A 25,890-nucleotide genomic window follows, 5' to 3' on the forward strand; every position below is an offset into this window, starting at 1 on the left:
AAACGAGTTTGGAAGTTTTCCTTCCATTTCTATTTTTTGGAACAGTTTCAGAAGAATAGGTATTAATTCTTCTTTAAATGTTTGGTGGAATTCCCCTGGGAAGCCATCTGGCCCTGGGCTTTTGTTGGTTGGGAGATTTTTGATGACTGCTTCGATTTCCTTAGTGGTTATAGGTCTGTTCAGGTTTTCTATTTCTTCCTGGTTCAGTTTTGGTAGTTGATACATCTCTAGGAATGCATCCATTTCTTCCAGGTTATCTAATTTGCTGGTACATAGTTGCTTATAATATGTTCTTATAATTGTTTGTATTTCTTTGGTGTTGGTTGTGATCTCTCTTTTGTTCATGATTTTGTTGATTTGGGTCATTTCTCTTTTCTTTTTGATAAGTCTGGCCAGGGGATTATCAATCTTGTTAATTCTTTCAAAGAACCAGCTCCTAGTTTCGTTGATCTGTTCTACTGTTCTTTTGGTTTCTATTTCATTGATTTCTGCTCTGATCTTTATGATTTCTCTTCTCCTGCTGGGTTTAGGCTTTATTTGCTGTTCTTTCTCCAGCTCCTTTAGGTGTAGGGTTAGGTTGTGTATTTGAGAACTTTCTTGTTTCCTGAGAAAGGCTTGTATTGCTATATACTTTCCTCTTAGGACTGCCTTTGCTGTATCCCAAGGATTTTGAACAGTTGTGTTTTCATGTTCATTGGTTTCCATGAATTTTTTTAAATTCTTCTTTAATTTCCTGGTTCACCCATTCATTCTTTAGTAGGATGCTCTTTAGCCTCCATGTATTTGAATTCTTTCCGAATTTCCTCTTGTGATTGAGTTCTAGTTTCAAAGCATTGTGGTCTGAAAATAGGCAGGGAATGATCCCAATCTTTTGGTACCAGTTGAGACCTGATTTGTGACCTAGGATGTGATCTCTTCTGGAGAATGTTCCATGTGCACTAGAGAAGAATGTGTATTGGAATATACTGTTGCTTTGGGATGGAATGTTCTGAATATATCTGTGAAGTCCATTTGGTCCAGTGTGTCATTTAAAGTCTTTATTTACTTGTTGATCTTTTGCTTAGATGATCTGTCCATTTCAGTGAGGGGGGTGTTAAGGTCCCCCACTATTATTGTATTGTTGTCAATGTGTTTCTTTGCTTTTGTTATTAATTGCCTTATATAATTGGCTGCTCCCATGTTAGGGGCATAGATATTTACAATTGTTAGATCTTTTTGTTGGATAGACCCTTTAAGTAGGATATAGTGTCCTTCCTCATCTCTTATTACAGTCTTTGGTTTAAAATCTAATTTGTCTGATATAAGGATTGCCACCCCAGCTTTCTTTTGGTATCCATTAGCCTGGTAAATGGTTTTCCACCACCTCACTTTCAGTCTGTGTCTTTGGGTCTAAAATGAGTCTCTTGCAGACAGCATATCGATGGGTCTTGTTTTTTAATCTAATCTGATAGCCTGTGTCTTTTGATTGGGGCATTGAGCCCATTTACATTCAGGGTAACTATTGAAAGATAGGAATTTAGTGCCATTGTATTGCCTGTAAGGTGACTGTTACTGTATATTGTCTGTGTTCCTTTCTGGTCTATGTTGCTTTTAGGCTCTCTCTTTGCTTAGAGGACCCCTTTCAATATTTCTTGTAGGGCTGGTTTCGTGTTTGCAAATTCCTTTAGTTTTTGTTTATCCTGGAAGCTTTTTATCTCTCCTTCAATTTTCAATGACAGCCTAGCTGGATATAGTATTCTTGGCTGCATATTTTTCTCATTTAGTGCTCTGAATATATCCTGCCAGTCCTTTCTGGCCTGCCAGGTCTCTGTGGATAGGTCTGCTGGCAATCTAATGTTTCTACCATTGTAGGTTACAGACCTCTTGTCCCGAGCTGCTTTCAGGATTTTCTCTTTGTCTCTGAGACTCGTAAGTTTTACTATTAGATGTCAGCCTGTTGACCTATTTTTATTGATTTTGAGAGGGGTTCTCTGTGCCTCCTGGATTTTGATGCCTGTTTCCTTCCCCAAATTAGGGAAGTTCTCTGCTATAATTTGCTCCAATATACCTTCTGCCCCTCTCTCTCTTTCTTCTTCTTCTGGGATCCCAATTATTCTAATGTTGTTTTGTCTTATGGTATCGCTTATCTCTCGAATTCTGCCCTCCTGATCCAGTAGTTGTTTATCTCTATTTTTCCCAGCTTCTTTATTTTCCATCATTTGGTCTTCTATATCACTGATTCTCTCTTCTGCCTCATTTATCCTAGCAGTTAGCGCCCCCATTTTTTATTGCACCTCATTAACAGCCTTTTTTATTTCGACTTGGTTAGATTTTAGTTCTTTTATTTCTCCAGAAAGGGTTTCTCTAGTAACTTCCATGCTTTTTTCAAGCCCAGCTAGTATCTTTAAAATCATCATTCTGAACTCTAGATCCGACATCGTACTAATGTCCGTATTGAGTAGGTCCCTTGCAGTCAGTACTGCCTCTTGTTCTTTTTGTTGAGGTGATTTTTTCTGTCTTGTCATTTTGTCCAGAGGAGAATAGATTAATGAGAGAACAAAATGCTAACAGGGTAACAACATCCCCAGAAAATATACTCTAAACAAATCAGAAAAGACCTAAAACTGGGGGGAAAGAGAGGGAAAGAAAGAAAAAAGAAAAAGAAAAAGATAAAAACAAACAAAACAGAACAAAACAAAACAAAAAACAGAATATGATCAAATATGATCAGGCTGGTACATAGATCAGTGCCACACACAAGATTTTGGGTGTATTTTGGTCTGTTAGAAGCAAGTGCCTCCCAAAATTTTAAAGAAATAAAAACTTCTATATGTACAAAAATAAGGGTTAATACGATGAAGGGATGGAATATGAATGTAAAGATGAAAATTATAAAAAATTTTATAAAAGGAATTGATAATAAGTTGTTTGAAAAAAGAAAGAAGAGGATTTAAAAAAAAGAAGAGAACAAAAAAAAAGGGAGAGAATGTGATCAGGCAGGAGACTAGAACAAAGCCATACACTAGAGATTTAGGGTATATTTTGATCTGTTAGAAGAGACTGTATCTCAAAATTTTAAAGAGAGAACAACTTATATATATATGCCAAAAATAAGGGTAACTACTATGAAGGGATAGAATATGACTCTAAAAATGAAAAATAAAAATGTTTTTTTAAAAAAGGGATTGATAAGATGTTGGTTGAAAAAGGGAAAAAGAAAAATTAAAAAAAAAAGTTAAAAAAAATTAACTTTGAAAGACTAAAGAATCAGGGGGAAAAAAGCCATGGATTCTATGTGCAGTATTCCCCTAGCGCTGGAGTTCCGCCGATCTCATTGATCGGTAAACTTGGTCTTGGCTGGCTGTTCTTGCTGATCTTCTGGGGGAGGGGCCTGTTGCCGTGGTTCCCAAATGTCTTTGCCGGAGGCAGAATTGCCCCGCCCTTGCCGGTCCGGGCTAAGTAATTTGCTCGGGTTTGCTCTCGGGAGCTTTTGTTCCCTGCAAGCTTTCCGTACAGCTTTGGAGGCGGAGAGTGAAAATGGCAGCCTCCCAATCTCCGCCCTGGAGGAACCGAGAACTCGGGGTCCCGCTCCTCAGTGAGCCCCCAGAGAAAAGCCGTCAGTCACTCCCGCCTCCCCGGTCTCCGGCCGCACTCCGTGCTCACCCGGCCTGTGACCGCGCGTTTCTATCTCTGGCACCCGACCCCGGGTGGAGTCTCCAAACCCAGCAGATCCCTGCGGTGCGCTCCCGCGCCGCTCCTCCCGGGGGAGGAAGGGGAGTCTCCCCGGATCTGCCACTTGTTGGGTCCCTGCTGGAGGAGCAGTGGCCTGACTGTGCCGCGGATCACAGTTTATGACAACCCCGAGCTGAGAGCCCGCGCCTGGGCTCCGTCTCTGCAGCCGGCTTCCCTGCTCCGATACCTGGGAGCTCTGCCGCACTCAGGCACCCCCGGTCTTTCTGTGACCCCGAGGGTCCTGAGACCACACTGTCCCACGAGGGTTCCACCCCCCACTTAGCCACTGGAGTGACGTCCCTCAGCAGAGCCGACTTCTAAAAGTTCCGATTTTGTGCTCCGCGGCTCTATCACTTGCCAGAAGCGGCCGATGGAGGCCCCTCCCCCGCCATCTATCCTCCTGAATATCGCCTCGGATTCACTTCCCCGCACGTCCTACCTTCCAGAAAGTGGTCGCTTTTCTGTTCAGAGAGTTGTTGCTATTCTTTTCTTCGATCTCCTGTTGAGTTTGTAGGTGTTCAGAGTGGTTTGATCCCTATCCAGCTGAATTCCTGAGAGGAGACGAAATCCAGGTCTCCTGCTCCTCCGCCATCTTGCTCCGCCCCCAAGAGGAGCTTTTTTAACCACAATATGGATTTTTAACTATGAGAAAAGGTGTCATGCATAGAGGGAATGGAGTTTGAGATGTCATGAGCTAGATCATTAATTCCCAATCTTGACTGCCCGTCAGAACCTTTCACAACACTTTTTTAAAAATGCAGATTCAAGGGGGCACCTGGGTGGCTCAGTCAGTTGAGCGTCTGCCTTCGGCTCAGGTCATGATCCCAGGGTCCTGGGACCGAGTCCCGCATCAGGCTCCTTGCTCAGCAGGGGTCTGCTTCTCCCTCTGCCTCATGAATAAATTTAAAAAATCTTTAAAAAAATGCAGATTCTAGGGCTCCTCTCCCCGACATGTAGAATCAAATAATGAATCAATAGTATTTTTTTAAAGATTTTCTTTATTTATTCGAGAGAGAGAGAATGAGAGAGAGAGAGCATGAGAGGGAGGAGGGTCAGGCGCCCCTGAATCAATAGTATTTTTTCTTTATAAAGCAGTTTGTTTGTTTGTTTGTTTGTTTGTTTGTTTATTTATTTAGAAAGATTTTACTTATTTGACAGAGAGAGAGACAGCGAGAGAGGGAACATAAGCAGGGGGAGAGGGAGAGGGAGAAGCAGGCTTCCCGCGGAGCAGGGAGCCCGATGCGTGGCTCGATCCCAGGACCCCGGGATCATGACCTGAGCCGAAGGCAGACGCTTAATGACTGAGCCACCCAGGCGCCCCGGAATCAATAGTATTTTTAAGATGCCCAGGTGATTGTATGGTCAGCCATGTTCAGGAACTGCCAGACTCCTATTTCCTATCTCTTATTATCACCCTCTATTGGCTTACTATTTATGGTGGGCTGTCATATCAATTACTAGTATTATAGATTGCCACCCAAATCCAATTTGTACCAAATCTGGCCAGCGTTATCACTTCATGACATTGCCTACATGTGGCATACAGAGTGGCTAATTATCTGATCGCACAAAAGTATTCCAACCCACAAATTAGCTGAGAGACACAGCCTTTTAAAAAATCATATTTGAAGAGCGTCCACTGAGAAAAACTCAGCAGAGTCCAGGGGATGTCTTAATAGCCACTGTTCACAGAGGATTAGTGTTGGGCCAAACCCTGTGCTAATAAGCATTTCATATTTCCTCCTTATCCCTGGGAAGGAACTAAGCTTCAGGAGGGTGAAGTAACATAGTTGATAAAATAACTTCTCCTAATCACAGTTTGACCATATGCAAGGCTCTGGAAATTTAGTAGTGGTTTAATAGCTACTGGTTTTGACACTTGGGTTTGTGCCAAGCACACACACACAAAAAAGCACATAATCTTTATAACAACCATCTGAAGTATATAATGTTATTTTTTCCATTTTATATTAAAAAAAATCAGTTAACATGCCCAGATTACATTTGGGTGCTTGAGTCCATATTTGAGCCCTGTCACATCCGACTCTGAAGCCCACAAAAGTACATGAATGCCTTAAAGCTCAGCCCCATGCAAACTGTGGTCATTCCTGTGGAGCAATCTTAGTGGGTGGGTGTTCTTTCTGTCATCCAGGCACTGGGCACATGCGTTTCAACATTCAGTACAATGCTTCCCAAATGGTCTCCAAAGTACAGATGCTTAGGCACCTGCCCTAAGTGCCTGGGGGGGTAGGGGGGGCAGGGAATCTGGAATTTTAACAATCACACCAGGTGATTCTTGTCAGGCAAATTTGGAAAGCACTGTTTAAGTACCTTTGGCCAAGCAGAGTTTGGTTTTATAGACCTCCTGAGCAGTGTACCTGGCAACTGTCGCTCTTTGGGGAGGGCACAACCCACCAAGCCAGCTTCCCACAGTGACCTGTGGGCAAAGGAAGGAAGAAGAATGCTTCTGTCCTAATTGTGTTACTCTGTTGTGGAGTTCCCTCAAATGTCTGCACTTCACCCCCACCCCAGTATCTTATGGAGTTTGCTCAAGAGCTTTTGCATCTTTTACTGGCCCGTCATCGTATTCCTCTCTGTGGGCGGAAGTTCAGGTAGACGGGGCCAAGAAACCCACGGGGACACCTGAGGATCTCTGCTGGGCTGAGAGTCGCCCTCCCTCAGCTGCAACGTGGAAACTGTTGCACTTATTGCAGGGAGACTGCAGAATGAGGAGAGCGTGCAAGCAATCAAGCCAAACAGGATACAAAATGGAATGTGCACTGTGATTACAATTCTGTTAAAACATATCTGCTGCCGACTGACACTGGAAATGAATAAGCAGAAACGAGAACAGCCGTGTGACACGGTGGCAGGAATGGGGATGGGTTTTCTTTTGTCCCTCTCTACTTTGAATCTTTCTGTAATGTCACTCTACAGACCTAGTAAGGAAGGGTATAGTTCTGAAGTTTATTAGTGTGGAAGATGCTTTTCTCTGAACATGTCCGTTATGTAAGTCATTTTAGGTATCATATTGATTTTGTAGAAAAAATCTAGAAGAATCACCCTGTTGCTTAATATCACAAATATTCTAAATATACCCAATCCTCATCTCAGTTTCAAATCAAATAAATTCCTGTCAGTATGGAGACTCACGCCTTTGGCTTTGCTGTACGGGAAGGCAGAAGAGCATAGAGGCTAAAATGGACTTTGGAATCAGGCGGACATGGGTTCAGATCTTGGGTTCAGAATCTACTAGGTCTGTGATCTTGGGCAAGGTATTTACCTTTAAGTCACAGCTTCCTCAGCTAAATTAGATCTAATCAGGGCCAAAATTTATCAAGAGCTTTCCACCCATTGGTCACATTTATTTAAATGTATTATTTATTTCAATCCTCATCTTTATCTAAGGCACGGGTATGAATTTCATTCTTGTTTTACAGATGGGAAAGTGGAGTCTTAAAGGGGGAAATTAACTTGCCTGAGGTCACTTAGCCAATTTAAAGTTGGAATACAAAGACAGGGTCAGGCTGACCCTTAGGACTCATGCCCTGAACACCACCTTATCCTACCTTACCTGGAGCTGCTATATATAATTCAACAGTGGCTGGGAGGATAAAAGATATAATGTTTAAAACATTTTGCACAGCATCTGACACATAGTACTTATTATAGGTTAGCTATAATCTTGTAGAGTAGAGGATACAGGAATGGAGCTGTAGAAGTATTTTGATGGATAAGCCATTGACTGATGGTGTGTATTTGTCATATCAAGCTGTTTTGGAAGCAAGCCCCTGGATCCCTCACTACCCCTACCCTAGCCCTACCCAACACATGCCTCTTCCAAGCTGTATAATTGGGCCAAGAAGATAGCCTTCCCTGATTAAAGCAGGCGTGAAGGTGGATTTTAAATATTTTATTTATTTATTTTTAGAGAGAGAAGAGAGAGCACGAGCGAGCTGGGCATGGGGGCAGAGGGAGAGAGAATCTTAGGCAGGCTCCACGCCCACCTCGGAGCCCAATCCCGGAACCCTGAGATCATGACGTGAGTGGAAATCAAGAGTCAGACGCTTAATTGACTGAGCCTCCCAGGCGCCCCTGAAGGTGGATTTTATTTTATTCTATTTTTTTAAATGTATTATTTTGAGAAAGAGAGAGAGAGCATGAGCAGGAGGGCAGGGCAGAGGGAGAGGGAAGGGCAGACTCCCCACTGAGCAGGGAGCCCGATGTGGGGCTCAATCCCAGGACCCTGGGATCATGACCTGAGCTGAAGGCAGACGTTTAACCAACTGAGCCACCCAGGTGCCCTGTTTTATTCTTTTTTTAAGATTTTATTTATTTATTTGAGAGAGAGAGTATGAGTGGTGGGAGGGGCAGAGGGAGAGGGAGAAGCAGACTCCCTGTTGAGCAGGGAGCCTGATGCAAGGCTAGGTACCAGGACCCTGAGATCAGAACTTGACTGAAATCAAGCTGGATGCTTAACTGACTGAGCCACCCAGGCACCCCTGAAGGTGGATTTTAAATGCAAATAGCCTGAGATAATTCTGAAGCCGTAAACAATAAGAAGAGAGAGCACACAGTAGCTGTGTCCTAATTCCTCGTTCTTCACTTCCATCTTAGGCGGAGATGAAAGAAGGAACAAAATTGAAAACTTATTTCTTTGAAGCTTATTTATTGAAAATTTATTCCAAAATCATGTTGCCTCTGTCAACTGAAGATATTGAATAGGCAGCTCAAGGCTCCTCTTCCCTTTATGGGGGAGGTAGATTCAGAGGGAAAACACTGTCCCTGAAACTTTTGAAATGCCCATTTCATTTGATAACCAGCAAGATCTACTCTTATAGATGATAGATAGATAGATAGACAGAAATGGATATAAATATATTCTAAGGGATTTTAAAGGAAGAAGGAAGGTGGGGACTTTACATTCTAAATCACCTCCAGTGTCTCAGTAGAAGACAAGATACAACAGCAGTCCCTGGTAGGAGTGCCTGACCTTAGATGCGTCAGGAATATGACCTGAATCTAATCCTTAGCTTTACAGAAGAAGAAATTCAAATTTTTCCAGAATGATCCAGAGCCTCTGGGAGAAGTGACAGATGTTAAATATAGGAAACAGTATAGACTAGTCAGCTGTTTCCCTTACAATGGAGACCAATGCTTTCTAGAGATGAGAGCTTGACAGAGGATCCTGATAGCAAATATGAGTATTTTTTGCCTCCAGAGAGTATTTTCAGAGTATTTATATGTCCTCAAGTTAAGATTACCATACCAAAGAGTCTACTTATTTACCCAGCTTGAGCACTTACCAAACATGTACCTTTGAGAAAGTTAAATTCTCTGTGCCTCAGTTTTGTCATCTCTAAAATGGAGATAATGTGTAGCTACCTCTCAGAGACTGTGAGAATGTAGGCAAAGCATTAGCAATCAGCATTAGTTGCTGGTTGTAGTAAGACCTTGATTAATAATAACATACAGTTATTTTAAATTTTGTACTTATTTCCAATTGAAGTTTCTCAAAAACAATTTAATGTTCAGTCTCCCTAAAACCTTGGGGGAACTGAGGCAGCTCAGCTTCTTAGGAAATCTAGTTTACCTCTCCACTTCCTCCTCTTTCCCTAAATGGGGTTCTCCATGCTACAGTTTCTCTTCAGAAAAAAGTCCTATTTATGGTCAGAGACATCCTATCTTGTCTTTTCTCTGAGATAGTACCCTACATAGGTTTTAAGTGACCAGAGTATTTTTTCCATATCATGTTAAGGTTGTACAATGTTCCCATCTGTAATTCTCCAAGTTAAGATCTTCCTCTTAGGTCCTGGGCTAGGGTGATGAGCCTTGGTTTTATTCTCCATGCACCTGTTTCTGAGACACCAGTGCCCTTTTGTCATCAAATCTGATGTCAGCATCTTGTTCTCTTATTTAAGGCAACACATCTGCATGGTCAGGTACAGTCCTTGGGCCTTTCCTATCCACTTCCCATCAGAATACTACATAAATGAGGTGAATCTTTTATCTAGGCCACCTTTTTGATCCAGGAATCTCATCTCTGGGGGTTTATAAACATACCAAAGAAAGAAAAGGCTGTATGCCTATGTGCCTGGCTTAGTTTCGATAGTGTAAAATTATAATCTGCTGGAATATTATGCTGTAAAAACCTTGAAATCTCAGGCGGACAATACTAAGCAGGCACTTCTCACATATGCATTTGTGAGCTGGGTTTTGGCTAACCTAGTCAGGATCGGTGGAACTTGGCTTCAGGCCGAGAGCTGAGTGCAAGCCCGTTTCACATCTGTCACTCATCAGTGACTGGTGGGCTGCCTGAGACCTATCTTTGCATGGCAGGAACAGAAGCCCAAGAGAACAGTCATACTTCTGAAATGGTAAAGCGTCTGTGCACATCACAACTGACATTTTATCAGCCAAATAAGTCACATGGCCACGCCCACATCACGGGGTGGGGTGGGGATATCCTCCCGCTCTAATATTAGGAACTACAAAGAGTATAGCACGGAGAGTGATGAAGTATTGGGAACAATAATGCAATCTACAACAATGCTTTACAAAAAGGTTCAATGGAGAAAATGCACACAGGATATAAAATTGTGCAACTTGATCATTTTTTGTATATCAATGAAGAATGGAAATAAATAAGCAAAAATTAAAAAAAAGGTATGCCTGGATAACATAAGAACTTTTAATTTTGTCTTTGTCCATTTCTTAAACTTACACAATAGAATTGTATATCACCTTCTTTTTTAAAGTAAGTTTTAGATGCTTATAACGGTAAGTTATTTCATCAAACGAATTGTTTTATGCAGTATATTAAGAGTCTGTAGAAAAGTAGATTTCTAAGTCAATTATTCTCAGTCCCCACCAGTTCCAAATCTCAAACTCAAATCTAATGAACTTCCAGCAACATGGACCTTTAATTTTACCTCTTGCCTAAAAACAGTTTAAATTCCTTCATTCTCTTATTCTTCATTGTTTCAGTGCTGACTATTCTCCACACTGACCTCTTTGAAGGCTCCAAAATTAGATATCCACGTCAGTGAATAGAGGCATTGTCGCTAGCAGATTCCAATTTTCTGAAAGCAGCAAGTCCATTCAAGCAATAGTTACTGAGCACTTGCCACGTTTGAGGCACTGCGCTAGCAGCATTTGGGGAAATAAAGATGTGTAAGTGACCATCCTTACTCTCAAGGTCTGATGGGAAGAGAAATATGTGTACACATCTATTTGAGGACAAAAAGAACAGACTTGGGCTCAATAGTTCTCAACCTGGTGGTATATTAGAATCATCTGTATGACTTTTAAAAAATATGGATGCTCAAGCCAATGCCCAGAGATGCTTATTTAATTGGTTGACTGGCCTGATCACTGGGTCTTTTGTTTGTTTGTTTGTTTTAAGTGGAGCCCAACACAGGGCTTGAAATGACGACCCTGAGATCCAGACCTTAGCTGAAATCAAGAGTCAGGTGCTCAATCCACTGCACAATCTGGGCCACCCCCACACCCCAGGTCACAGGGATTTTTTAAAGCCTCTGTGCCGCAGGGCAGATGATTTTAATGAGTAGCCAGGGTTGAGAACCACTGAGTTAGGCTTTCTACTTTAAGCCAAACTGAGCTATTGGAGGAGACTAAGAATTGATAGACTCTCCAATTCGATACATAAAACAATTCTTTTAAAAATGATTATTTCATCAAATTATATAATATATACATATCGTTTTAAAAAGTTGAATGGTAGTGAGGCTTATGACTAAAATATAGCAATTCCCTGTTTTCTTTCTTTTTTTTTTTTAAAGATTTTATTTATTTATTTGACAGAGGGAGACACAGCGAAAGAGGGAACACAAGCAGGGGGGAGTGGGAGAGGGAGAAGCAGGCTTCCCGCTGAGCAGGGAGCCCGATACGGGGCTCGATCCCAGGACCCTGGGATCATGACCTGAGCCGAAGGCAGACGCTTAATGACTGAGCCACCCAGGCGCCCCTGTTTTCTATTCCCCTAATCCCTCTCCACTTTTGACTCTTTATTTTTAGAGAATTCACACATCTCCCATTATCCAAATGTTCATGCACTGGTATCTTACCTTCATCAGAAGCTAATTAATTGTTGAACTTTATTTCTCCCACCCAAAGTACCCCCAAAACCCCAAGGAAATGTACAAAGGAGGAAATGTCAAGTAACTGAAGCAGCAAGAGGCAGGGGAGAAGTTCTTCTGTTCAATCCATTCGCCGAGACAGCTGGCCAATAGGTTCAGACTGGCCCATCTGGTGGCCTGGGCAATTAAAAAGGCCACTAGGAATGCTTTTCCAAGCCCTGCCTGCTCTCTCACCCCTTGGAAAGCTGATAGGTTTTATCTGAAATTATAGCCAGAGGACTACTTCCACACTCTCTTTTGCATTCATGCCTCCCCAGTATCAATAAGGTTGTCCTAAACCTTTCCAGAATTAAAAACAATCTGGAAATCGGAGTATTTCCAAAGCAACGTAACAATCCTTACAGACAGGACAGCGAGATTGCGTTGAAGAGCACAGCATTGGCTTCGCTACTTGGGGAGCTGACTAGAGAAAGGGAACTTTGATTTTTATTTCTATTTCCCATACATTGGAAAGAAGACGTGATAAGAAGGTATTGTGAAGATCTGACGATGCCAACAGCTACTTCTCTGGCACGGTTTAGAATGAGTTTGGCACTATCATCAGAAGTCTTTTAAGCCACAGAATGGCTGCAAAAGGGGAGACCAAATTTAAGGTAGGGGGTGGTGAAAGTTTACTTGAGGAGTTGGGCATTTGAACAAGGACTTGAATGGCAAGCAAGGATTTCAGCAGGTAGAGGGGCAGACAAGAGTTTGAAGGCTGAGAAGAGAGCACAGCCAGGAGCCAAGAGTGTGTACGGGGGTGGGGGTGGTGTAGGTGGTAGAGTTGCCTTCTGGGCTCCCTGGAAACTCAGAATTAGAGTAACATTAACACCAAATCATAACAGAAGAGCTCAAGGATGTGCAAAGGCCTCTTAGAGACAGACCACTTCCCAGGCCAGCAGCAGAGTATAAGCGGTTTGGAGCCTATGTGAATGTATCAACAGGTGGAGAATGAATGGGAGCAGAATGTGTGTGTGTGTGTGTTGGGAGGAGTGAGGAAGAAGGCTGGTGGTCAACCTGGAAACTTTAGAAACTAGGAGAGAAGAGAAATTTCAGCTGAGGCAGAGGATATGGAATACCTAGTCACCCTTAGCCTTCTAAATTTGCTTTATTTTGTAAACCTGACCTGTCTAGTTCTTGTGGTCGAAATATCCCTATTTTAGAGATGATCACAATAGTCTAACAATGCTTTGAGTCTTCATACATTTGAATGAGATTACCATCGCCGCAAAGCTATGCTTATATAATTTGGCCTCCTGTGTTACTATTGAATATACTGATTAGCAAAAGCTTCTGGCCCACCTATTACTACAATCCTCACTGTAAATTGGCAGAGTGAGATTTTCATCTGCGCATCGGTCTTTTGTGAGCTTGATTAGCATAAAGCCATCCCCAAGAGACTAAGCCATACTTAGCACAAAGAAGAAATCAAGTTCTAGGCCCATAAAGCTTGAGACCCATAGCCAGTAGGAGGTGCTAACCAAGGTGTTGCCCTTGAGATACCCAAAGTTAGTAGCCTGGAGGTCATCCTACCTACCACTCCCAACATAGGCCAGCAAGGCTGGGGTGCCTTAGACATATTGGGAGAGGAGATAGAACAAAGGATGTGTTAGGGGAGTAAGTCAGGGTGTAGAATGGAAAGCCTTGGAAATTGGTTTGGCTTGAAGACTTTGGGGACTCACTGCAGATACATTGGCAGGGGATGTCACATACTCCGTTCTCTATTGAAGGAGAACCTCTGGTCCCTGAAAGATGGACTGGACTAGGAAAACCAGAGGCAGGGGACCAATCATCAGTCTGCTAGGACCGTACAGGGAAGAGGACAGTGACAGCACATAGAAGGGAAGGGTCACTCCCGAGAGACATTTCTGTGGTTCCGCGCCATACTTACTGTGCCTTGATCTCCTCACTGATAATACGTGAGAAGGTGCCTGGGAGAAGGGACTCTGCTCTTTCTGGCTGCCTGTATTGTTAAAATAATTTTCAGAAAGCTGCCCTCTTTTCATAGAGCAGGTAAAGATGTTTAATGGCTCGTGAGGCAAAGCAGAGCTTATGAGCTTCTTCTGACAGGGCGCATTCTGGACTAAGCCCAAATACAATATTCCTCTCCAGACCTGAAAACTGCTGAATACTGTCGAAAATGATGTGACTGCCCCAAACACCAGAGGCCTGGCTGAACGCAACCTTTGTTGCTCCATGGGCTTCAAATAATTCCATTGCTTTTAGTAGGGCAAGCTCGTAGCGTCCTCTGTCCTCCCCTTTCCTGCACAGAATTGCAATGTCTTTGGGCCGATAGCCACATTGGAACAGGTCGTGACACCTTTCTGCCACCCGTTTTACAATCTGTTCCATAGTCAGGTTAGTCTCTGTCTCACACACCCCAGGCAGGGCCAGGGCACACATTGCTTCCTCATAGGCAGCTTCCCTGAACAATGACAGTGTGTCTGGGGACATGCTGGAGGGCGGATTGGCTTTGATCCTCTTCATTTCTTCTTTCATGACCATTGCTATTTCTAGAGCACAGTGGATCCCATTGGTGATTGTCTTTCGAGGAAACTGAGCAGATGGAGGGGGGAGGCCATTAATATCTGCATGACGGACTTGGAAAGGGTCCAGAAAAATCCAGAGAATCCCACGATGAAGGTTTTCACTTCCAGCTCCCCTCACCTTTGGATGGGTGATGCTCCTGGCCTTCAAGTACCAGTCTCCATATTTGCTGCAGAAATTCTCAGTCTCATCCATCACTATATGCTTAATCTTTAGGAACTCCCCTTGTAAGAAGGTCTTCCGGGTCACAGCTTGACAGGTGGTTTGTTGGCTGTAAGGATGCCAGAGAGAATAAGGTTTCAGGCTTATTACATGTAAAGGAAATCTCAAAAATAATTTATGCCTGTTACTACCATTACTTAACTTTCTGTCCTTTTTAGAGCTGGAGAGCAGGTCCCTAGAGACATAATTTTATGTGCAAAAGAGGTATGAGCTAGTACAAATTCCTCTAAAGCAAGTCCTATTTCCCCCACTTACTTGTAAGTAGTAAAAACCAAAGCCTCTCTAGATTTTCGTAAGGAAAGCATCAGGAGGTTGCTGAGCTCTGTGACACGTCAAGAGGGTAACAGCTACTGGGCTATGGCTCTCTGGAACTGCTACTGTGTCTCCTTAGCTCAATTTTCCTTTAGAATATGTTTCAGCATATTAGAGGAGGCAAGAAATAACCATGTTTAATATATATATATATAATAAATAGATATAAATTTATAAGTATATATAACCAAGTTTGTTAAAAAACTTATATATTTATACACCTTGGCTACATAACTTGGCTGTTTCTTGCCTCCTCTAATTTGGATCCAACTAATATCACTCATTCCTACAGATTTCCTGATTTTACATATACAGTCCTTGGGGTTTTACTCCCTATGCCTTGAATCACACCTACTCATGTTCTCTCCCAATTTAGACTGTGTGGACTTCTTGAAGAAAAGCACTGTTCTTAGCCCCCTTATCCTGGGCTTCAACAGATACTTGTTGAATCTGCCTTTTGACTGGGATATTTTTAAACTTACCTGTAATGCATAGTCATTAGCACAGTTTATGAGATCCTCCACAATTTGGCATCTACCTCCTTTCCAACTTCATCACCTGCCACATTCCGCCCCCCGACCCCACTGGCCCAGTCAGACCCACCATTCTGATTCTCTCATGTGCCTTTGCATTTGCTGTGTGCCCTTTGCTTAAAAAGCCCTCATTTTATCCACTTCTACTGACTTCTTAAGAGTATGCCCAAGGATCTCCTTCCCTAGTGACTATTTATTGACCAACCTCCAGCCTAAGTTAAGATAAGCATATCTTTATTATCATACTAATTGCATAACACTCACATTGCTTATTTTTTTCTTTGTCTCCTTTATTAGGCTTTATGGCCGGGTCTTCAATATGTTTCTTACCCGCTAACACTAAATGTACACATTCTTAGCATAGAAGTGGTACCCAGAGAAGATTTATTGAATAAATAAGTAAACCAAACCAAAAATTAAAATGAGTTTGCCCTCATTTGTTGGATTGTATAACAGCCATTTCTTTTACTAAATTGAAAGGTGAAGATTTAAATCAGAGGCAGATTTGCATGTTTTCTGAAATTGTTGGTTCAGAAGAAGTCAAACGAATGAAAATATTTTATAAACAAAATCATATGGTATTTAAATTCAAGTTCCTGTTAGGTATCATGTCTAATGAACTAAAATACTCTATGACTTTAAAGCATTAAATATCAAGCAAAAAGTATATATAAAGCAAGATAAGTTTATTTCTTCTTTTCTTAAAGTGAAGGCCAAAGATTGTAGGGGAAAAAAATGTTTCTAGTTAGAGAAACGTAAGGTGATGTATAGTTGGCTAATTTGTAATGAGATGTTTAAGCCCGGGCATTGCAAAGTACCCATTTATAGCTCAACTACCTGATCATTTGGAAATGTGTATACAGTTTGGGCTCTCACATTTATGCAGCTAAGACATTGCGAAGTCTTAAAACTAAAAACACAAATTAAACTTTTGTGATACTGGGGAAAAGACTAACTAAAAATATTTATTGTGTTGAGTTAGTGCAATTCTTACGTCACATAATCCTTTAAGGAGTCACTTTCACAAACATAAAGGATCTCTTTTGGTTTGCACTGGAACAAATCCTTAATTTTCTCCATGATCTTTATGGCCAGGGCTGTCTTCCTGGTTCCCGGAAAGCAGTGGATGAACAATTCTCGTGTCTCCTGAAGGCTCTCTGAAAGCAACTCACACTGCTCCTCTATGAGCAAGTTGAAAAATTCACAGCCCAGCCGGTCACTCAGAAGAGATTGAGAACACAGTGAGACTACGATAAAGGCCTGCAACAAATCTTCCACTTCATCCTTGGTGGCAAGCCTGTAGGATTGGGGGTAGTGCACGAGGATTTCACCAGGGCTATGCTGTGTGCTGGGCAGGTACATCAGCCTCGGGATAACACACACTTTCCCTGTGTAACCACCAACAGTTCCCAGTTTCTGCTTTAACTGATGAGCAGTATTTCGGGCATACTCAAGCCCTCCATTCCAACCAGGGTTTATTAAGATTGTATAGAGTACCAGGGGACTGTTCACTGCTATGAGGAGAGCATCACACAGGACATCCTGTTCTTTCCTTAAGCCAACATCACTAGCCCAGCTTCTAGAAAATATCACAATCCCCTGAGAACAAGGATATATCTGTGTCTTCATTAATTCCTTGAGTCCTTTATGATCTGAGAAGAGCTTCTTACAGAGGGATTCTGGTTTAAACTGTATCTCTTCCCATGTCACTGAAAATGCAAGAGATAGAAGTAACTAACTAAAATTTACAAAAGCATGTTGTAAGTATTCCTGCAACATCAGAGGAAGAAATGAATCTAGCCATGGAACTGCGGGTTTCCTTGGGTACAAAGAGAGCACCCCTCTTTATTTTGATGTAGTCCCAATAATTTGTTTTTGCTTTTGTCTCCCTTGCCTCAGGAGACATATCTAGAGAGATACAGTCATCATAAAACTGGGTATTTACCCGAAGAACACGAAAACACTAATAGGAAGAGATATAGGCACCCCTATGTTTATTGTAGCTTTACTTACAATAGCCAAACTATGGAAGCAGCCCAGGTGTCCACCGATAGATGAAGGGATAGAGAAGATGTGGTACATATATACAATGGAATATTGTTCGGCCATAAAAAAGAATGAAACCTTGCCATTTGCAATGACACGGATGGATCTAGAGAGCATAATGCTAAGAGAGAAAAGTCAGTCCAAGAAAGACAAATACATATGATTTCACTCATATGTGGAATTTAAGAAACAAAACAAATGAACAAAGGAGGAATAAAGACACAAACCAAAAAATGGACTCTTAACTATAAATAATCAGATGGTTATCAGAGAGGAGGTGGGCGGGGGGGGATGGATAAATTAGGTGAAGGGGATTAAGAGTACACTTATCTTGATGAGCACTGAGTAATATATGGAACTGCTGAATTACTGTATTGTATACCTGAAACTAATACAACATTGTATGTTAACTATAATGGAATTAAAATTAAAAATTAATATTTTCTTAAAAGAAAGTATTGCCTCTTCACAGGCCAGGACTCTGAAGTTCCCATTTCTGGCAGCTCTCGTACAGGGGAAGGCAACAGGGAGGAGTCTCCACAGAAAAGCCTGCTAGCACCCCCTCCTCAACTGGAAGTGGTCCACTCCTGCGAGGAAGGTATTCCTTCCTGCTAAGGGTTTTTCTGTGTGTGTGTGTGTGTGTGAACCTGATGCTTTAGGGAGGTAAGAACTTGCCTTCAGAACATTGATTCTTTTTTTTTTTTTTTTAAAGATTTTATTTATTTATTTGAGAGAGCGAGAATGAGAGAGAGAGAGCATATGAGAGGGAGGAGGGTCAGAGGGAGAAGCAGACCCCCCGCTGAGCAGGGAGCCCAATGCGGGACTCGATCCCGGACTCCAGGATCATGACCTGAGCCGAAGGCAGTCGCTTAACCAACTGAGCCACCCAGGCGCCCCCAGAACATTGATTCTTAACCTGTGGCAATTTTGCCCCCTAGGGGGGCCTATGGCAATGTCTGGAATATTTTTTGTCATAGCTGGAGAGGTGCTACGGGCATCTATAGTGAGTAGAGGGCAGGAATGCTGCTAAACATCCAACAGTTCACAGGGCAGCCCCTCTCAACAAAGAATTGTCCAGCTTGAATGTCAATAGTGCCCAGTTTGGGAAGCTCTGCTTTAGGAAAAGTCCAGGTGACCCCATGGCTCACCTCCTTCTCATCGGAAAGCCCAGGGGCAGTTCTCTTATGGTATAGACTTAAGGAATTTAGACTAAATTCTCTCAAATTTGGAGAACAAAAGCCATATGTGACTGGAAACCCCAAAGTACACAAAAATGTAATGTGGATACAACAACCGAGAAGCAAGGGTCATTATATTTATTATTTCAGGACCACTATGCTAAATCCTACATTTGACCTCCTCTAAGGAGAAAGCCTTGGACTAATTGCTACCAATTCCTCCCAACTTATTATCAATCAACTCTATGGCCAACGTGGGGCTCAAACTCACAACCCCGAGGTCAAGTCACAGGCCGTACCGACTGAGCCAGTTAGGTGCCCCGCAACTGAATTTTAGAAAACAGTCCCTTCAGCTGAAATCAAGAGGGAATACCTGGAAACAGACGTTGTTGTAGAGGCCCCTTCAATTCCAGGACTTTCATGGGAGATGATGGGCTTCCCAGTGCTGATGGAGCTGGTACACTCATGGGAAAGCTGGAGTCGGTGGCCAAACTGGAAGTTGCTAAGCAAATACATGCAAGTTGTTTCAGAGAAAAAAGAAAACTCTTCTTTTTTTTTTTAAAGAGGGGGAGGAGAGAGAGAATCTTAAGCAGGCTCCACACCCAGCACCGAGGCCCACACGGGGCTCAATCTCATAACACTGAGATCATGACCTGAGCCGAAATCAAGAGTCAGACACTTAAACAACTCCACCCAGGCACCCCAGAAAACTCGTTCTATTGCTTTTACTACTGTTGACATGAGATGTGCATCGTGCCTGAGACACTCTCACACTTTCTATGCCTCAAACAGTTCACATAGGTTAGGAAAGGAAGCCTGGGGACTCCAGCAGGGTCACCCATCTTCTAAGTCACTGTGTGACTCATCTTGGGCAAGTCACTTATCTTCTCTCCCGTGCCAAAGTGAGCTGGTGACCCTTACATTTCCTTCTAACTCTGATATTCTGATTCCCGGTCATCCCTAAGAGGAAAGGCTTAGAGTGGGCAAGGGGGGCAGAATCAGAAAAAGTTAAGCACAGTATTTTTTTATATTGTTATAGTGTGTTTAAGCCCCCATTCAAGGTTTAGATGGAACAGAAAGTGGCAGGATCTCTAGTTTGGGGTGTGTGTATATGAGAAAAGTAAACTCCAATTGAGGACAGGAGGATGATCCAGCAAAATCACTCAAGTCTTGATCCCAGCTTCATTTATCAAATTTGAAACATATTGACTGTGAAGGCAAACTGATAAGCTTTGTTCAGCCTGTAAGTCCTTTACGGATTGATTAGAAATCACCAGGGCTGATTCCAGCCAGACTGCAAGGGAAGTGAAACCGCTAGGAGTCGACCTCCCCCACCCCCACCCCTGCCCAGCATCTCCTTTTTGCATTGTTTTTTTCCCCCACTTGGTGGTGCCCCAAGCCCACTGGTTAAGGGTGTTAGCTCCTAATGTTACAGGAACCATTCAAGTTTGTCAACAAGCTTCCCTCAAAAGAATTAGTGGAGTCATCCTTAAACAGTGTTTCTCTCAAACACCATTTTTAGAGTGACACTGTCAGTGCATGTTTTTGACTAGGGATATCAGCCTGCAAAATTCTTTCAACAGGCAGTTACCGTGAATAAAAGGGAACTTTCACTAACTCGTGGCTGATGGGAAAACTTTCCCAAAGTGGACTAACACCCAAGCATTTCTTGACCTCAGAGAGTTCATATTCTGAGTCTTTGGAACTGAAAAGACATATTTTTTTAAGATTTGATTTTAAAGTAATCCCTGCACCCAACGTGGGGCTTGAACTCACGACCCCAAGATCAAGAGTTGCACGCTCCACCGACTGAGCCAGCCAGGCACCCTGGAACTGAAAATATTTTTTAAAAAAAACCCTGTAATGGGAGAATATTTATAAGCAAAATAGCTTTATCTGCTTCAACTAAAATACCTGACAGAACAGCCACAGAGGACACAGAAGGGGCTCCTCCCTGCGGAGGGGATCACGACTTCCCTTCTGTTTTACCTGACTGAACACCCAGCATCATGGCCACCCAGTGCTCCGCCGTCAGCCTTGTGACAGAATTGTCCCTCATGATCCAGGAATCCGGGGTCTCTGAGAATACAACACAGCAGAAGGGCTCTACTTGAACCACGCACACGTAGCCGTACAGGACATCTTTCTGGTACACATTCAAGATTTTGGTAGTGAAATGCACCTGTGGCTTCTCACAGCAGAAGTGGAATGTTGGCAACTTTTCTATACAGTTTTCTATTTCTTTTTTCAGCAAGTCAGGGTTCACTTTTTCTTTCTTACATCCAAACACTTCTTTGCTCTTATCATCGACCCCAAAAATGAGGTATCCCCCGAGGGTGTTGGCGAATGCAGAAACATAATGAGGCAGCATTTCTTTAATCCGGGGGACAATCTTTTTGGTGGTGAACCTTTTAAACTCCACATGGGTTGACTCGGTAAAATTGAGTTTCTCCTTATACGTGAGCTTGTCCTTTTGAAACAACTCTGAGGCAGAAATCCTCATGTCTTCCTCTTCCTGAATGTCTCTGTCGGGAACTTTCTGAGAACTCAGCTCCTTCACCCCCAATCTCCCTCTTTGGGCTCTAGACTGCTTCTCTCTGAGGAGCTCCAGAGCACTGCCGGCATTCAGGTTGACCGTGGAGGTCACAGCTCTCTGGTAGAGATTGGAGCGCAAGCTGCAAATCCGGAGGGGGAGGCTGAAAACATCTGGGCTCCAGGACTTCACAAAAATCAGGAGATTGTGCCCCTGCTGCACGTAGTCAAGGTATTTCTGTGAACCGGAAGGAAGGAGCTTTTGGAAAGAAGTTTCCAGATCCTGTCCCAGCCCGTGGCATCGGTAACTGTAGGTTTTATCATCAATCTCTGCTTTGATCACACCCCCTCCAGAGTTTAACAGGGCACACGTGGCCTGGATGATTTTCTTATTCTCGGTTCTTTTCAGATAGCTATTGGTCATCTTCTTCCTGTTCTCTTCTCCAAAATTCACCCTGCCCACGTGTACAACTGTCTCGGGGTAGAGCATTTCCATGTCGGTCTGGAGGCCGGCCATCCTAGCAGCCGCTCTGTGCTCCAAACGGTAACAGAAGGAGGTTCCAGTAAATAACCTGGACAGAAACGTGGTTTCTACATTAACAAGAATCCCAGAGATTACAATATTTTCTTTGAAGTCATAAATTATTGGAGATACATTTCAGCATTGGAGATAATCTTTGATATTACCATTCTCTAACAACTTTGCCAAGACCCCGAGCCTTTCCAGCATGAACAGGCATAGATGAGGATGAATGCTTAATATTTTGCCATCATGGAAAAGTTACATTGCTGAAGTTTTGAGTCGTTTTTTATTTAAAATCAGAAAGTGGCAACAGTGAGCCCAGATCTAAAGGGCATAGGTTGGCATGGGAGCCAAAGCAAGTTATTAGAGAATACGCAGAAACAGAGGTTGAAACCAGAAGATGCTCCTATTTATAATTCAAAGAGGAAAGGAAGGAAGGCAATAGAGAACTAAGGGAGGATAGTCCTGGGGTATATGGGAGGTAGAAGATCTTGCTATAAAAACAAACATAAAACTTGGTTTTCCTTATGCCCTATTTTATACAATTAAAAAATTTTACTCCTGAAAGAACGTCTATTGATACCAAATGCAGAAATCAGTGTGGCTCCTCAACGCTTCTTTATATATATATATATATATATATATATTTTTTTTTTTTTTAAGATTTTATTTATTTATTTGACAGAGAGAGACATATCGAGAGAGGGAACACAAGCAGGGGGAGTGGGAGAGGGAGAAGCAGGCTTCCCGCTGAGCAGGGAGCCCGATGCGGGGCTCGATTCCAGGACCCTGGGATCATGACCTGAGCTGAAGGCAGACATTTAACCGACTGAGCCACCCAGGCGCCTTCCTCAACGCTTCTTCTAAAAATACATTTCTTCATACACAGTGCGAGGTAGGGGCAGGAGTTTTCTTTCCCTCCTCAATAGTTCTGCCCTGTGCCGTGGGAACCTCTAAGGCTTAGAAGAGAACTGAGACTTTGGGACATAGTCATTAAACTGTGGTCAATCTCCTTTTTGCTTCACAGACCAGAGAACAGCCACCCAAATTGAAATCAGGGCTCTGCAGCAAATGTTTCAGAAACAACCCCGTGAGCTTTTGTTAATTGCAAAACAAAATATTTACTAACCCAAATCAAAATTCTTCCTCTAGGAAAAGAGAGCCATTTCTTCTGTTGATTTTTGCCAAGCAGAGGCCATGTGGGTGTTGTTTGTACCCAACAAGGGGAAAAAAGCAGGCATCCCACAGGATGGCTACCCTCCTCTGCCATTAGTTTGCTCTTGGTTGCCTTCTCACTCCTCCAGGCAAACCAGAATCAACATGATGAATTGTTTTTTCATACAGGAGCATCTTCTCTAGGTAAATGTAAAAGTATGGCTCTTAGAGAAATTTCTGATAACATTCGATTGATATAATAAGATCACAGAAGTGTTGGAAGGAGCTGTAAAGATCTTCTGGCCTAACCATTTATCTGATTCTCTTTTTAAAAATTATTTAAAGTAATTTCTATACTCAACATAGGGCTTGAACTCATGACCCCAAGATTAAGAGTCACACACTCCTCTGACTGAGCCAGCCAGCTGCCCCCATTTGTCTGATTCTTAAGTCCTCTCTAGAATATTCCCAACTCCCAACAAATTGCTTTCCAGCAACTGCTTGAACACCTCCAGCAACCAGTAACTCAGTACTTCTCAAATTAGACCCTTCTATTTTCTGACAGTTGTTAGAAATGGCTTCCTGATTTTTCAACTGTAATTTGTCTCCCTATAATTTCCACTGGCTGGGGCCCACAGAACAAAGCAAATTGCTTTTGAACTAGCAGACCTATACTCTCTGGACTGCCAAGTCTCATTGATGTTACTTGGATGCTGATAACGACTATGATAGATACAAAGTTTTCTGAGATTCTAGCTCCATATGAACATCCTTTCTAAACTTCCCCAAATTTCTCACTCGCTGTCCTTTACAAGTTTACAAGTGAGCTACTCTTTTACTAAGCCCTTTGTGTTCTCAGACATAAATTACCCCTAAGTTGAGATGGATGAGATTAAAAAAAACACTTTTTTTTTTACCTGATACTCTTGCTTTTCCTCTTGCTGTTTCAGTTCCACATCTGGCTCTGGTCCGAATATTTGCCTTCTGTCACAGCTCCTGCTGCCCTTTGATATACACCCTGGGAGGAGCAGGGACTCTGCCAGACTCCCCTAGTCTTCATAACATTGACGCACTGAGTAAGGCTGATAAGGACTCGAGAAAAGCCTATGACAGGGCAGATTAGCAAGCCAGGCTCTGACCTCTGGGAGTGAATGAAGTGGTAATGGACACATTCAGGGGTTTTAGAGTGAGGGGCCAAAGCTAAACTTCCCACCTCTGAAGAACGGAGTGTCATGTCCGCATATCCGCACTTAGGCCTCTCCTGCCCCAGGTAATGTCATTTCATCATTTCGTAGTTCTACATTTATTTTAAATTAGGCTCCCCTGTACATATCCGTTATGAGAATTACCAGCCTATCCATTAGCCTCCAAATCACTTGTTCTATCCTATTTACCTTTATCTTCTTTTTCCTGTTCTTCCTTTTTTGTTGGGCATAAGACCCAGCCTAGAAAAATGCTCATTGGTGAGGGGCTGGCTTTTCCTGAGTGAGAGGAGTACACATGATTTTTTATCTAATTTCTTTTCCTTTCCTTTTTGTTTTTCTTTAACTTTTTTTTTTTGTATTTCTCAAATGTCTACACTGAACATCAATTGTTTTTATAATTAAAACAACCGAATTAAATGAAAACAAACAAACAAACAGATGAGAGAGTTATCCCATTTAGGGATGATGGTTAAATTGGAGCAAGCTTCTGGGGCACCTGGGTGACTCAGTGGTTAAGCATCTGCCTTCGGCTCAGGTCATGATCCCGGGGGTCCTGGGATCGAGCCCAGAGTCGGGCTCCCTGCTTGGCAGGGAGTCTGCTTCTCCTTCTCCTCCCAGCTTGTGCTCTCTCTTGTTGTCTCTGTCTCTCTCTCTCAAATAAATAAATAAATAAAATCTTTAAAAATAAAATAAAATGTAAAAAAAAATTGGAGCAAGCTTCTTGTAGTAGGCTGAATAACAGCAACTGAAGATTATGATTATGAACCTGTAAGTCTTAACTTATAAGGAAAAGAGGTCTTTGTAGATGTGATTAAGTAAGGATCTTTTTTTTTTTTTTAAAGATTTTATTTATTCATTTGAGACACAGAGATACAGAGAGAGAGAGAAAGCATGAGCAGGGAGAGAGGCAGAGGGAGAGGGAGAAGCAGGCTCCTCGCTGAGCCAGGAGCCCGATGTGGGGCTCGATCCCAGGACCCTGGGACCATGACCTGAGCCGAAGGCAGACGTTTAACCATCTGAGCCACCCAGGCGCCCCTAGTAAGGATCTTGAGATGAGGGAATTATCCTTGATCATTTGGGTGGACCCTACGTTCAGCCCAGTGTTCTCCTAAGACAGAGGCAGAAGGGATGTGATACACACAAAGGAGGAGGCGGCAATGTGACCAAAGAGACAGAGTCCAGCGAGTGATGTGGCCACAAGAGAAGGAAAGCCAGCAGCCGCTGAAAGCTGGGAGAGGCGCAAAGTGGATTCTCCCCTAGAGCCTCTGGAGGGAGCACAGCCCTGCCAGCACCTTGATTTCTGCCATGTGAAACTGATGTCAAACTTCTGGCTATGAAAGAATACATCTCTGTTGTTTTACGCAACCAAGTTTGTGATGATTTGTTACAACAGCCAAGGGAAACGAATATACTTCCCTCCCTCTAAATCATACCATCAAACAACTTTGTGTGTCTGTTTCAGTTTATCATGACGTGGCATTCTCAAGTAGGTTTCTGGACGTTCCTAGTTTTTTAAATTAACTGAGGTTACTGTTCCTACCTGCTTCTGCTTTGCTGGCATTACCCTTTGTACCTGTTTGGCTGAATAGAGGTTCCAGGATAGGAGACAGAACAGATGCTATGATGTACCATGAGCACGGCAACATAATAAACTCCAAAGTCCTGCTTTTGGCTTTTTCACTCACTTCACCTCCAAATTCAGTATCACTTTTAGTTCTGTCACCTGCCTTAACTCTCAGCCTCACTCTCACACTGAAATCCTTCTGATATTACTCATGTTTAGAAAGA

The 25,890-nt window shown here is 42.6% G+C and overlaps 1 protein-coding gene and 1 long non-coding RNA gene across 2 annotated transcripts; one reads left to right on the forward strand and one right to left on the reverse strand.

The window, feature by feature from the left end:
- Positions 1–11,460: 11,460 nt before the first annotated feature.
- SLFN14 (schlafen family member 14) lies at positions 11,461–23,906 on the reverse strand. The gene is made up of 5 exons (XM_036078678.2): positions 23,815–23,906; positions 20,677–21,791; positions 19,061–19,189; positions 16,458–17,172; positions 11,461–14,667 (listed from the first exon to the last, which is right to left on the reverse strand). The coding sequence occupies exons 2-5, from the start codon at positions 21,734–21,736 to the stop codon at positions 13,833–13,835; spliced, it is 2,739 nt and encodes a 912-aa protein (XP_035934571.1). The 5' UTR covers positions 21,737–21,791; positions 23,815–23,906; the 3' UTR covers positions 11,461–13,832.
- A 100-nt stretch (positions 23,907–24,006) lies between these two features.
- Positions 24,007–25,545, forward strand: LOC118527083 (uncharacterized). The gene is made up of 2 exons (XR_004912952.2): positions 24,007–24,167; positions 25,220–25,545. It is a non-coding gene; the product is annotated as an uncharacterized LOC118527083 (long non-coding RNA).
- The last annotated feature ends 345 nt before the right edge of the window (positions 25,546–25,890 follow it).

This window comes from Halichoerus grypus, chromosome 2, assembly GCF_964656455.1.
Source record: "Halichoerus grypus chromosome 2, mHalGry1.hap1.1, whole genome shotgun sequence".
In the NCBI taxonomy this organism is placed as follows: domain Eukaryota; kingdom Metazoa; phylum Chordata; class Mammalia; order Carnivora; family Phocidae; genus Halichoerus; species Halichoerus grypus.